The 13,580-nt window shown below is 35.7% G+C and overlaps 1 protein-coding gene across 1 annotated transcript in view; it reads left to right on the top strand.

The window, feature by feature from the left end:
- pard3aa (par-3 family cell polarity regulator alpha, a) overlaps positions 1-13,580 on the top strand; it is a 481,339-nt gene that overhangs the window by 232,186 nt on the left and 235,573 nt on the right. The window contains exons 10-12 of the mRNA XM_016519585.1: positions 478-603; positions 4,693-5,042; positions 6,065-6,096. Coding sequence (XP_016375071.1) covers positions 478-603; positions 4,693-5,042; positions 6,065-6,096 — 508 coding nt within the window. The remainder of the gene's footprint in view (positions 1-477; positions 604-4,692; positions 5,043-6,064; positions 6,097-13,580) is intronic.

Genomic DNA, 13,580 nt, shown 5'->3' with positions numbered 1-13,580 from the left:
AACAACAGCAAAATAAAAAAATAAATAAAATAAAAATAATAAATGGTCATTTAATCATTTGAATAATTTAATAAATAATAAATAAAATAATATTTATATATATATTTTTTTTTCTTATGTGTGTGTTTTATTAAATATAATAATAACAACAACAGTAAAATAATAATAATAATAATAATAATCTGAAGACTGGTATTTTTGTGGAAGCTGTGTTTACCATGGTAAGTATTTGTGTCACTCTGAGCGACAGGGCCTCTGATTCCTCACAATATCCTCAAAACGGCATGTACAGCTTGCATTACATTTAAAATCCATTGGTTTTAATTGCATAGTGCCATTAAATGGAAGCTAACTGTGCGTTCTTTGCTAGCTCTTTGTGTCTGTGTCAGGCTCTGACAGTAATGTGTGGTGTAGCTGATCTGAGAACAGCGCTGACACTGAGCTCAATGTCACTAATATCTGCTGTGACTGTTCCAGGACGCTGGGCTTGTTAGTGAAGAGGCTGGAGATGGGCGGGAAGGCGGAGCGGGAGGCTCTGTTCCAGGAGAACGACTGTATCGTCCGGATTAATAACGCAGACCTGCGCAACATCCGATTCGAACAGTAAGCCCCTCTCTGGAGGAGACGCAGAGACCGTCTTCATGCTTGATCCTTTCAAACTCTGTCCTTTCCACACTTTCATGAGCTTTCAGTTTTCCTCAGAGCTTTGAAAGTCTTGCCATCAGCCTTTCATCTCATCTCTCTCCAACTAAACAAAGCAAAACATCTCTGTTTAAAGTTTACAGAAGCTGTTCGTGGATCAGTTGCAGAAGTAGAGGTTATTGTGAGGTTGATTAAATCTGTCTTGATTTCCTTGAAGGTTCGTGCAGTGTGATGATAATCTATTAAACTTTAGCTTTTATAGCTCAAAACATCCTCCTCAGTTCAAAATGTCTATTTATTGACATTAACTGCAAAAACTTTTTCGAAATGTCTGCCATTATTGAATATATGAACTCATGTCCACCCACAATCAGACATGAACTCTTTCCCACATTGAATTTTCCGGCTTTCCGTGTTTTCACCGTTATGTGATAGGAGGCGCTATTACACATCTTCTGAAAGAGTATTGTATGTCTAGATCAAAACACGGTGAAGAAGAAGGTGAAGCGGTGAAGCGGATGCATATGTAAAATAATGGGATCATCAAACATTAAACAGCATATGAATCAAAACTGACTAAAGTTACCAAATGAAATCTCGTCCTAGGAATTGGTTTAGGACTGAGCAAGCTTTGGCGGTGTTGATGAAAGCGATCGATCATTCTGAATCCCATCCAGAACAATCCCATTTTTCTTTCTTATGACATTTTCTGAGGGCCATGAACATTTTATGAAAATTATCAAAATGCTGGGGTGGCTAGAAAAAAACAAAACAAAAAACACACACTGGTGAGAAAAGAGTTAAAATCACTATCAACCTTAAAAAAAAAATTCTAAAATCTTCTGCGCTAAAAATGTAAGGTATGGGTGTTTTTGATTCTTTGAAGAGAATCGAGAATTGATTCATTTGCGAATCTCTCATGCCCTAGTAAAAAGACAAAGTGCTGTTGAAATAAACTACTAATTTATTAACATTTAATGCATTAAAATAAAGTAACGAGAGCAACGTCACCCAATTTAATGAAATAAAAGTACATTTTTGTCACTAAAAATTAGGGATGCACCGAAATGAAAATTCTTGGCCGAAGCCGAACAAAATGAAACACTGGGCTGAAGGCCGAATACCGAACACGGTTTTTCACATTTATTCCCCCATGTAGGCTTATTTTGCCATTTTTTTTCACCATTGCATAAATTAAATAGCCAAAATGTGCTTTTTAAAAAAGCTCATGGAAAACAGAATATGGTAAAAAAATAAAAATGAATTTGAAAAAAAAGTATTTCATATGGCCTTAAAATTAAATTTTTGTTAAACTCGTAATAAATTGCTGGTAAATTGTGTAAGTTTCATAATTTCAATTAATTAGACATGCTTTTTGATTAATACAATTTAATTTAACCGTTAAAACTGAGTCTAGAAAAATTTAAATGGAAAAAAAAATGGGATCCAGAAAAATAAAAGAAGGGGGGGAAAACCCCCACGGAATTTGGAAAAAATAAAAAATAAAACGGAATTTGGGAAATAATAAAACCGATTTCATAGGGCCCTAAAAACAACTCCAAGAAAGAGAAAAGATGAGAATATTGCTTGTAGGTAGAGTTTCCTTCCTCATTTATCATCAAGAGCTTCCTTTGGCCCAGTCTTGAACGGCTCAGCCTGGTCCAGATGATTGTACATGAATGAGAGCAAACTCTGCTGCAACAGGAGAATGAATGGCTGGGGTTCGCCACAGGGCACAGAAAGGGCACAGCTGCGGGATAATTCATAATCTCATCTAAAACTAATTTACATACATCATTCAGTCTGCTTACACAAACCCAACACCACAAGTTCATTTCCCCAGTGTCCCAGTGCATTATTATGTTTTAATTGCTTGGCTATGTTTTTGCATGAGACCATATATACAGGTATGAGCGAGCTTTCGCCGCTAGTACAAATACACAAACCCAACGGGGTCAAGGATTAAACACCACCTTGTGAATTACATACACATCAGGTCGATAATGTGAGTGTAATACATATTAGATATTAGGGCCTTTTGTTCTTGGTATATATTGGCGTCCCTCAGGGCGTTCGACTTGTCGATTCGGTATGTTATTGATCTGTAAACAAACTCACGGTTTCCATGCTTCCGAAGAGAGTTACGTTTTAATCTGCATCTGCGTTGTCGTCTTTTTCTCGCTCACAGCTGCTGGATTCATACAGACTGATGTTTTCTTTATCTCACTCTCTCTCTCTCCCTCTGTTTCTTGATTGTGCTCCATGTGGAGTTATAATTCATAACGATATTCTAATCTTATTGGATTGTTTGCATGGGTAAATATTTATTAGCGGTTGATCTAACGCAATGTAATGATGCGTTGATGGAGTCATTTATTATTCAGTCAGACAGAGGGAGTCGCGTGATTAGCCGCGTGTCACCGCTTCGCTCTTCTGCTCGTTCGTTTGGAGGCAGGGGGGAGGGGTGGGCTACATTTGCATAAAAATAGATGGGCGTCCCTACAGTGAGGCGCTGTTTGCTCTCTAGATGCAGAGATCGATCTAATGAAGAGTTTATTGAGACGGAAATAACTCACTCTGATGGTTCTTATGTTAAAGGAGTAAACAGCTGCGTACATGAGTGCCAAGCTTGTGTTCCTCTGCTGTTTCGTGGTCTTGCGTTGGGTTTAAGTTTCTGGGTCAAACTATCTATATGCAAAATAGCAGCAGTAACCTTCAGTCCCGATGTTGGTTGTTTATAGGAATAGTTCACCAAAAAAAATGACGATTCTGGCATTGTTTACTCATGTTCATATTGTTTTAAACTCTATTCCATATAATGGAATGTAAATGGTGACTGGAGCTTCCAATCTTCAAAACTGACAAAAAGCATAAAATTGGTGCACCGCATTTTAAGTCATTGCAAGTGCGCTGTGTTTTAAAGTCATAGGATTGCTTTATGTGTGGAACAGACTGAAATTTAAATTATTATTTACTGAAAATCTTCTGCTTTTGCCATAGTTTTCAATCTTGCTTGTATAATTTCTATCATTTCTAGTTTGCTATTTCAAGATGCATCACAATGATGAATAAATTAAATTTTGGTTTGTTCCTCAGACAAAATTCAAAAGTTTGGGGTTTTATTTTATTTTATTTTATTTTATTTTAACAAGGATGGTTAAAAGTGACAGCAAAGTATATGATAGTATATGATGAGTAGTGATGCTGAAAATTCAGCTTTGATCACAGGAATAAATTACATTTGACTATTTATTCTCATAGAGTATAGTTATTTTAAATTGTAAAAAATATTTCAGAATATTACCTATTCAGCTTTGATCACAGGAATAAATTACATTTTACTATTTATTCTCATAGAGTATAGTTATTTTAAATTGTAAAAAATATTTCAGAATATTACCTTTTTTTTTTTTCTTCCTGTAAATAAATTCAGCCTTGGTGAGCAGAAAATACTTAATTTTTGGGCTGGGCTGTCTAAGTTATATACAGCATATGTACTAATTTCACAATATTTTTATGTATTTTTTTGAGTGAATAAGGAATGTAAATAAATAAATAATCAATCAATAATAATAATTTTGGGTGAACTATTCCTTTTAAAAAATCACCTTATTCTATAAATAAAGAGTGTTTGTTTCTAATATACATCAGTTACTTCTAAACCACTCCATCATATACATCATCACTTCATTGATTGATTGATTTAGACTAATCCAGGTTTTTTAGTGTTTTCCGTGTCTTGTAGGTCTGATGGACTGTAGTTTTTGTCCTCCATGTGGCACACTTATGAAAACAGATCCCGCTTCCTGCCTCTAATCCGTTTCACTGCTTCCTCCCCAAGGCTTTGCGATTATGGAAATGGCAGATAATGTGAATTAACCTTGTTTCCAACTGTACTAGTGCAATTAGCCAGCGATTAAGCAAGCCAACCTTTTGACCTCTGCATGTGCCCTGCTTTTAACAACCCCAGTACTTAGGATGAGCCTGTTCAGTAATTGACAACGAGATACATCCTTACTGAGACACGTGTGTGTGTGTGTTTCCCCTCAGGGCCCAGAATTTGTTCAGACAGGCTATGCGTTCTCCACTCATCCTGTTCCATGTGGTTCCAGCGGTGAAGAAAGCTCAATACGAGCTGCTGTCTCAGAAGAAGCTGGGTCTTCAGGCCGCTCCGGGCCCCGGGGACAGGGCCAGTCTGGTGGGAGGAGGTGTGGACTACGGCCCGCGGAGAATGTCCAAAGCCGAATCCACCCTGGGCTATCCTACATTACCACACATAGCAAACCCATCAAACAAGACCCCACCGGGCCCCATCCAGCCCTCCAGACCCACCAGTGCCGCCTCCTCTGTGGGCTACTCTAAAAAGATCGGCCGCAAGTTCAGCGTCCAGCTGAGGAAAGGTACGGTTACACAAGTCTCATCATACTGACTCACAGCGCTTCAAGGACACATGACCTTTCATATGAGTACATTTACCTAGTTAATTGAAATATCCCACAATGTCAGATTTGGTAGAGCGCTGATGGGTCGGACCAGATGTAATGTGTAGACTTTTACAAATCATCATTGTAATTAATATAAATGTGGGAAAATGTGTCTTACCGCTACAGTAGTTGAAAGCAACATTTAATTAAACAAAATATTAGAAAAACAAACAAAGGCCAAGTAAAACATTTGTTTTTTTTCTGAAAAACAAGTATTAATATATATTTTAAAATAAATAAATGTAAATAAATAAATAAATAAAACTTGTGTGCAATTTTGTTTGTCTGGAAAATAAGTTAAATGCATGGTCCAATATTATTTCAGTATTGTTTATGTATTATTACAGTATTCATATTAATATTTTTTATATTTTATACAATTTTATAATAATAATAATAATTATTATTATTATTATTAAGCATTATTTCTGGCATTATATACAGCATTATTTTAATTACTAGTTTTTGTTTACTAGTTTAGATTAGTTTAGATTACTAGTTTAGTTAACAACAACTACAAAAACACTGATATGGCCAATAGAATGTGAACCCACACTCATACATGTGTTGAACTTTTCATTTCAAACCATTGACTTTAATAATGATCAAATTGTAACAATTTTAGAAGCGCACAATTCTCTAGAATGCCATTATATGACATCACATTAAGATCTGTTTTAACTGAAATCACCAAAGTCTTAAATTAGACCCTGATGTCAAATGCTTTTGGCCACTGAATATGCAAGAAATGCACTCATACAGCATGCATGCATTTATTTATTTGTTTGTTTGTTTTCCTCTGAAGTTGCCTGTATTTTCTGCTGTTTTAATAGCTGATGATATCTGTGCGAACGGCGGTGTATCTTTTCTGCTGTAGCGACTAGCATTGTGTAACTAATGCAGTTAGTACTTGAAAGGATTCTATCTGCTATTGTCAGAAAGTGCGGATGCAGCTTCCTCTCAGACTCACGTACGGCTCCAAATCCCATTCGTTCTGCACGGCAGCCGCGTCTCAGCATTTCACACCGCGGGACAACTGGAAATGTCTATCAGAGATACCACAAACAGACACAAACGCATGCATGTTTATGCATAAACCAAGACGTCGGAGGAATATCTATAACCGCGCATGCAGCAGCGCCTCTGATCTCGACTAGCGGCGGCTTTTGAAAGAAAACGCTGGAACGTCAAGCCACGAAACTTTGTGCTTCTCTGATGCTGTTCTCCCTCCCTCTTTGTCACCCTGTCCTGGTTTCAGAGATGGCGTAATCACACGCTCCGGCTTGTTTAAATGAAATAGCAAAAAGAAGTTTCTTTGTCAACGAGCTTGTCACATTGGCATCTATTAGGTTGACGCAGCAGGAGAGCGAGCGGTAAAGACACAGTTAAATCCTGACAACAAATGGGCCGGGCTTCAGCGCGGTGTGTAAAATATGGAGCGGGTTGGGGAGGGCTAGCCTTTAATTGAAAAGACAAGCGCGGGGGAAAGAGGGAGTTTTTAGCTGTCGCATGCTGGAGTGTCTGTTAGGTGTTACTTAAGAGCATGATGTGTGTTTGTGGCCTTTTTGGGCTGTGATATTTCTAGAAGAGAATACAACTGACTGTTGTATACAATACAATCTTAGTTTAGTGAAAAAGAAGTACACTTTGTCATAGTTTTCAAAAACAGTACTTATTAGAGAAATAGTATACTTTAAATGAATATACTTAAGTGTCAACTGAATGTAGTGTTTTCAGACACTTAATTGCATGTTAATGGCAATTAAATGAAAATGTATTATAGTTTATATCTCAATTAAATGGAATAATGGCTTATGTTTTAAGTGTTTTTTGATGCACTTAAATAGTACATGTTTATATGTTATTTCATAATTCTGTTGTCTTTGAAATATGGTTAACGTGCACTGACAAGCATTTATGGTAAACTATACTTTAATGGCATTTCTATACTTGTGTGCCATGTATTTAAATGTATTTGTAATCACACATTTTGTAATGATTAGGTTGAGGTTTAGTACAGTTAAAATATATTTACTTTAAATGTAATAACATAAACTACAGTTAAAATTAAAATCACCTATTTACATGTGCTTTAGTATGTTAGTCAACACATCAAAAACAGTGTACAGCTTTGAAGCACAATAAAAGGATATAAAAAAATATAAAATGTAAAACATTTAATTTCACATTATTACAAAGTGCACTTTTTAAAATTATGCTTAATAGTGGGTTAAGAAACCGTCATGAAAGTGTCTCTCTATTTAAGTCCACTTAAGTGGCCTTTTATTTCATTAATAAGATATTATTCGCAAGATGATGATGATGATGATGGTTATTATTATTATTATTAATATTATTAATAATTATTTCAGTTAGTTGCCAAGGCAACATTTCTAATTTCAAGGGTTTTCATCCAATATTTTGTATTTTATTTATTTATTTATTTATTTATTTATTTGTTTGTTTGTTTGTTTGTTTGTTTGCATGCATCCAGCTAAAATGTAGGTTCAACTATTTAAAAACAGCTGTGATAGCTTCAGTCTCTCAGTCTCGCTTTTCTGTCTGAACTAAATTAATTCAAAATATTGTCACAAACTCTTCTGTAGTTCAAGGGGTTGTGGGTAATATTACCTATGAAAGTATGCATATATATGCAGAGATTAACCAGACACTACACCATCTGAACGTATCTGGCATACTGTTTTCAATGTTCAATGTAAAAAAAACACTTATTCTAATCTTGTTCACTATGTAGGGTGGGTAGTATGTAAATTGGGACACAGCCCTGACTAGCAGGCCTCTCTAGAAAACACTAGCGCATGCAGGAGCCCTGAATCCAAACACTCTTCTCTATCAGTCCATCTTCTGTGATTGGCAGAGATCGAGAGAGAGACAGGGAATGAACAAGCAGCAGATGTTGAGCGCTGCGGTTCTGGCACGCGTGCTGGACTGAGGGAAGAGCGTGTGTTACAGGCTAAATAAGAGCGTGTGTTACAGGCTAAATACAGCAGATCCTTCAGCGTTTACCAGCACACGCTCTGACAAACACTGAAGGCTTGCTCTCTGCCCAGGACGCTCTCTGAGTTTTGGAAATATTGACCCTCGTCGAGCCTGTTCAGTCCGTCAGAGCTCTCTCAGATTGCCTTCAGTTCGTCGGTGCCAGCTGAGAGATTTATTTGCTCTGGGCACTTTACCACCAACAAATAAAAAAACCTTCTAGATGTATGAGAAACAATGTTGTCTTTATATCAAATTCAAGTTTGATTCAGTGACAGGTGCACTGCTGAAATAAAATAATGCATCTAATGCTGTTTAAACTCAAGGTTCATTCTGCTGAAGTGACTCTAGCGCTGAATAGCTCAAACGTTGTGCTTTTATAGGCTTTTTTAAACACATTATTATTATTATTATTAATATTATTAATAATTATTTCAGTTAGTTGCCAAGGCAACATTTCTAATTTCAAGGGTTTTCATCCAATATTTTGTATTTTATTTATTTATTTATTTATTTGTTTGTTTGTTTGTTTGTTTGTTTGCATGCATCCAGCTAAAATGTAGGTTCAACTATTTAAAAACAGCTGTGATAGCTTCAGTCTCTCAGTCTTTGTCGCTTTTCTGAACTAAATTAATTCAAAATATTGTCACAAACTCTTCTGTAGTTCAAGGGGTTGTGGGTAATATTACCTATGAAAGTATGCATATATATGCAGAGATTAACCAGACACTACACCATCTGAACGTATCTGGCATACTGTTTTCAATGTTCAATGTAAAAAAAACACTTATTCTAATCTTGTTCACTATGTAGGGTGGGTAGTATGTAAATTGGGACACAGCCCTGACTAGCAGGCCTCTCTAGAAAACACTAGCGCATGCAGGAGCCCTGAATCCAAACACTCTTCTCTATCAGTCCATCTTCTGTGATTGGCAGAGATCGAGAGAGAGACAGGGAATGAACAAGCAGCAGATGTTGAGCGCTGCGGTTCTGGCACGCGTGCTGGACTGAGGGAAGAGCGTGTGTTACAGGCTAAATAAGAGCGTGTGTTACAGGCTAAATACAGCAGATCCTTCAGCGTTTACCAGCACACGCTCTGACAAACACTGAAGGCTTGCTCTCTGCCCAGGACGCTCTCTGAGTTTTGGAAATATTGACCCTCGTCGAGCCTGTTCAGTCCGTCAGAGCTCTCTCAGATTGCCTTCAGTTCGTCGGTGCCAGCTGAGAGATTTATTTGCTCTGGGCACTTTACCACCAACAAATAAAAAAACCTTCTAGATGTATGAGAAACAATGTTGTCTTTATATCAAATTCAAGTTTGATTCAGTGACAGGTGCACTGCTGAAATAAAATAATGCATCTAATGCTGTTTAAACTCAAGGTTCATTCTGCTGAAGTGACTCTAGCGCTGAATAGCTCAAACGTTGTGCTTTTATAGGCTTTTTTAAACACATCAGTCAAAATGTAATGTAAAAAAAAAATGTCATTTTATGCCTCCTACGCTTTTTTGGGGGGAGTTCTATCCCCTGCTTTTTCCAATTCTTTTCTCACTGAATTTAAATGGGTCTTTAAATTTAATTTGAATTTAAATCTATCTATCTATCTATCTATCTATCGTTCTATCTATCTATCATCTATCTATCTATCTATCTATCTGTCTTTATTTATTTATTTATATTGGTTGGTTGGTTGGTTGGTCAAAAGGGATGATCTTAACCTTTTTTCTCAGGGGAAAAAAGTACTTTTATCCTGTTTTTACAATGTTCAGATATTTTAATAGAACATAAGACAAATATGATTTATTTCTCCACCATGTGGATGTAGGGCTTTCTGTTCTCCCACTGGAGCTTCACTCATTTAAAGAGTCTTCCTCATTCTTCCATTAGTCCATTTATCTTTTTTTTTGGTTATGATAGTCTTAAAATAGTATTTTAGGAGGTCTAAGACCACACTGTCCTTTCTCATTTGTCTTGTTCTCCCTCTTTCTCTCTCAACCCCTGATAAATTAATGGATTTCAGAGAACATTTTCCTAATTTCTTCCTCAAGCTGTAATTTTCTGTAGGCCTACTGCCTTACATTTTTTTTTTTTTTAGCTTTAAGACTTTGGCACAGTTAAAAATACAATATTTTTATTATCATTCTCTCACATAATCCAAAAAAAAGAAGAAGGGAAAAAATCTGAGTAGAGACCGTGCCACATCCGTGATTAATTAGTGCAGGGCTATTAGTGCTCCATCACTGTAATTACTTGATTGTAAGCAGTTAACAACTGAATGTCCTAAAGGCTGAAAGTTTGATTGTAGTAATTTTCCCTAATGGAGGCATCAGGTGGGGTTTTGGTTATTGACCCTGGCTTCACTTCTTGGAACATTTATCCCAGCACCATAACAAACATAAAGCATTGAGAGAACAGCACAGCCACTGACCCCAGACCAGTGCTGCGGCAGGCTTGTGTTTGGAACATGAGAGCTTGAACTTTCAATACAAGTTCAGCTCAATTAAATGCATTTGTGGCGTAATATTCATTATCACCAAAAAAAAAATAAATTCTTTATAAACTACAAAAATAATATATACACATACAATGAAAGTACAGTTTTGGAGTAGCAGAAATATATGCAGCTTATAGTTATTAAAAGTTTCTGTGAAAGTTAAGTTGTAGTAGTTTGGGGTTTATGACATGATGATGCCATAGCAAAAAAAGTTGTAAAATAGAATATAACAACACAGAAAATGTTAATAAACATTTTTTACACTAAAATCACGCATATTGTTTACGTCTTGTAGCTGCACTGTTGAAACTGTATTTCAACATTTACAAATTGGAAATAGTATTTTAATGATTAAAAATGGCACACACAAAGGAAGTGAATGAAGCCAATTTATGGAGCTGCAGAAATATGAAGCTAATAAATTTATAAAATGACTTGCGTTAATTCTTCTGTTAAACTTGTTTATTATTTAAGTTGTAAAGTTGATTAAATTATATATTTCTCAGTAATTTAGGGTTTATGGCAGAATGATGCCAAGACAATTTTTTATTATTATTTTCAAAACTAAAATCATACTAACACACATATTGTTTATGTATTGTAGCTGTATTATTGAAACAGTATTTTAATGTTTACAAAAACTCTTACATTAATTCTTCTGTTAAATGTGTACAGTTGTTTAAATCATAATTTTTAGTCTTAGAATTACTGACATGTCATAGAAAAAAAGGTGGAAAATTGGATATGACTTAGAAATGAACAAATAAATGGTTAATACGTTTTTTTTTCAACCACTGAAGTCACACTAATGTGCATATTGCTTTCATCTTGTGGCTGTAATACTGAAACAGCATTTTAATATTTACAAATTAGCCCCATTCTCTTCTCTTGTAAAGGTGTGGTTACTTTATCCAAATTTTGTTGAAATTTCATGGGCAAAAAATGTCCATTGTCTAGTGTTGTTAGTGTATCTCATGCATGAAGACAAGTCACAGAAATCACTTTTAAACCAAGCAGCTTTCTGTCAACATGACTAACTTAAACCTGTTGCAAAGTTTTCACCCTCACGTGAAGCTCCAGATTGCACTGATTTCTATTGAAATGAATGGATTTTGCCTGTGAAAATTAAAAAAATCTTAAGTCCCTTTTTTTTTAACTCTCTTTTTTTAACCAAAAAGAGGCACAAGCTGAACTAAATTTGTGTTGTCATGCCACAAGTGTTGTTTTATTGAGCATAACTTGCTTTGATGCTGGAATATTGCGTTTAACCTCTTGAAAAATTCCCTTTTCCGGCACAACCCATGAACACGACATATCCCAGATATGATATAAACGAACGCAGACAGTCCTGAAGGCTACAAATGTATCTCCAGATAAAAATATGTGTCCGGCCTATCAGTCTCTCTATCTCCCCCACTGCCTTTTCTTTTACCATTACAGCCGTTGTTGGGATGATAAGGTCAACCTTACTGATCCCTCTGTGTCCCGGCCATTACTCTTTCTCTGCACTTCTCCTGCATCTGCATCTGCCTATTCGTATTCATTTGGCACTCCCAAAAAGGTCATTTTGTGGACAGGGAGCAAATTGCTGCACATACCCCGCGTCTGAGGCCCTAACTACATTTTCCAGGATTTACTAACGTCTGTGGCGAGCTGTAAAGCTCAATTTGCCTGATGCATGTGCACATCAAGACCCTTCAAAGCTGGGTTTGAAGGGAGTTGGCCTGCTTCTGAATGAGGAAAAGCAAATGTCTACAGCGTGCGTTGTGGAGGAGCTGGCGTGACGACCCGAGCATGTCATGTTTGGGCCCGCTAGATTTGTAAAGCGGGTGCCGCTGAAACGCACGGGGCTAAATCTGAAGTCACGCTGCGGTTGTGCCGTGCACACAGATGTGTTTGAAACGTTTAATTAGGGTGGCCGGTGCTGCCATATGCTTGGGCTTTGCCTGTGTAATTTGTATTTGTGCACACAGGCGGTCATGGAACACTGTTTTTTTTTCCCTCTGTAACCTTAAAAGACATAAAAATATCCATCTGATGGATTTCAGATTAGTTATTAGATACAGTAGACTTGAGCAGGACTGTAATTTTTCTACTGTAATTATATGCAATCCGTGTCAAATATAGAATTCATAAAACGTTTGCAACACTTTAGCTGTTTTTCAAAGAAATTAATACTTTCATTCAGCAAGGAAATTGATCAAAAGTGACAGTAAAGGCATTTAAAATATTACAAAAGATATCTGTTTTAAACAAATGCTGTTCTTTCAAACTTTTTATTCATCAAAGAATTCTAAAAAAATAAATAAATAAAATGCATCACAATTTCCACAAAAATATTCAGCAGCACAACTGTTTTCAACATTGCTAATAATCAGAAATGTTTCTTGAGCAGCAAATCAGCATATTAGAATGATTTCTGAAGATCATGTGACACTGAAGACTGGAGTAATGATGCTGAAAATTCAACACTGCATCACAGAAATAAATTACATTTTACAATGCATTCACATAGAAAACAACTGTTTGAAACTGTAATAATATTTAGCATTTTTAATTAATAAAAATGCAGCCTTGGTGATCAGACTTCTTTCAAAAAACAAAACAAAACAAAATAAAACTCAATTTTTTTCTGAGCATATAAGAGTTTTAAGATAAAGAAAAATTTAAATCCTATAAAAATCTAGTTTAAAACCCTTAAGTTATTAGTAGGGATGCACGATATGCCGATAATTTTCAACTCATTTTAGCCCATAGCCAATGCATAAACCGATATATGATTGTTTAATTTTGGTTAGTTTTTAACAAGGACTTATTTGTTAGAATTAAATAAACAATAATAAAGTTATTGACAGTAATATATAATAATATATACATATATACTACATGCTTTTATAATGACAGTACATTGAATATTTGAAAATAACTATAAATAAACTATATATTAATCACTGCATTTTTTTT

The sequence above is a fragment of the Sinocyclocheilus rhinocerous genome, unplaced genomic scaffold (genome assembly GCF_001515625.1).
Source record: "Sinocyclocheilus rhinocerous isolate Xijiao unplaced genomic scaffold, SAMN03320098_v1.1 scaffold642, whole genome shotgun sequence".
In the NCBI taxonomy this organism is placed as follows: Eukaryota; Metazoa; Chordata; class Actinopteri; order Cypriniformes; family Cyprinidae; genus Sinocyclocheilus; species Sinocyclocheilus rhinocerous.
This window is presented reverse-complemented; position numbering and strand designations above follow the sequence as displayed.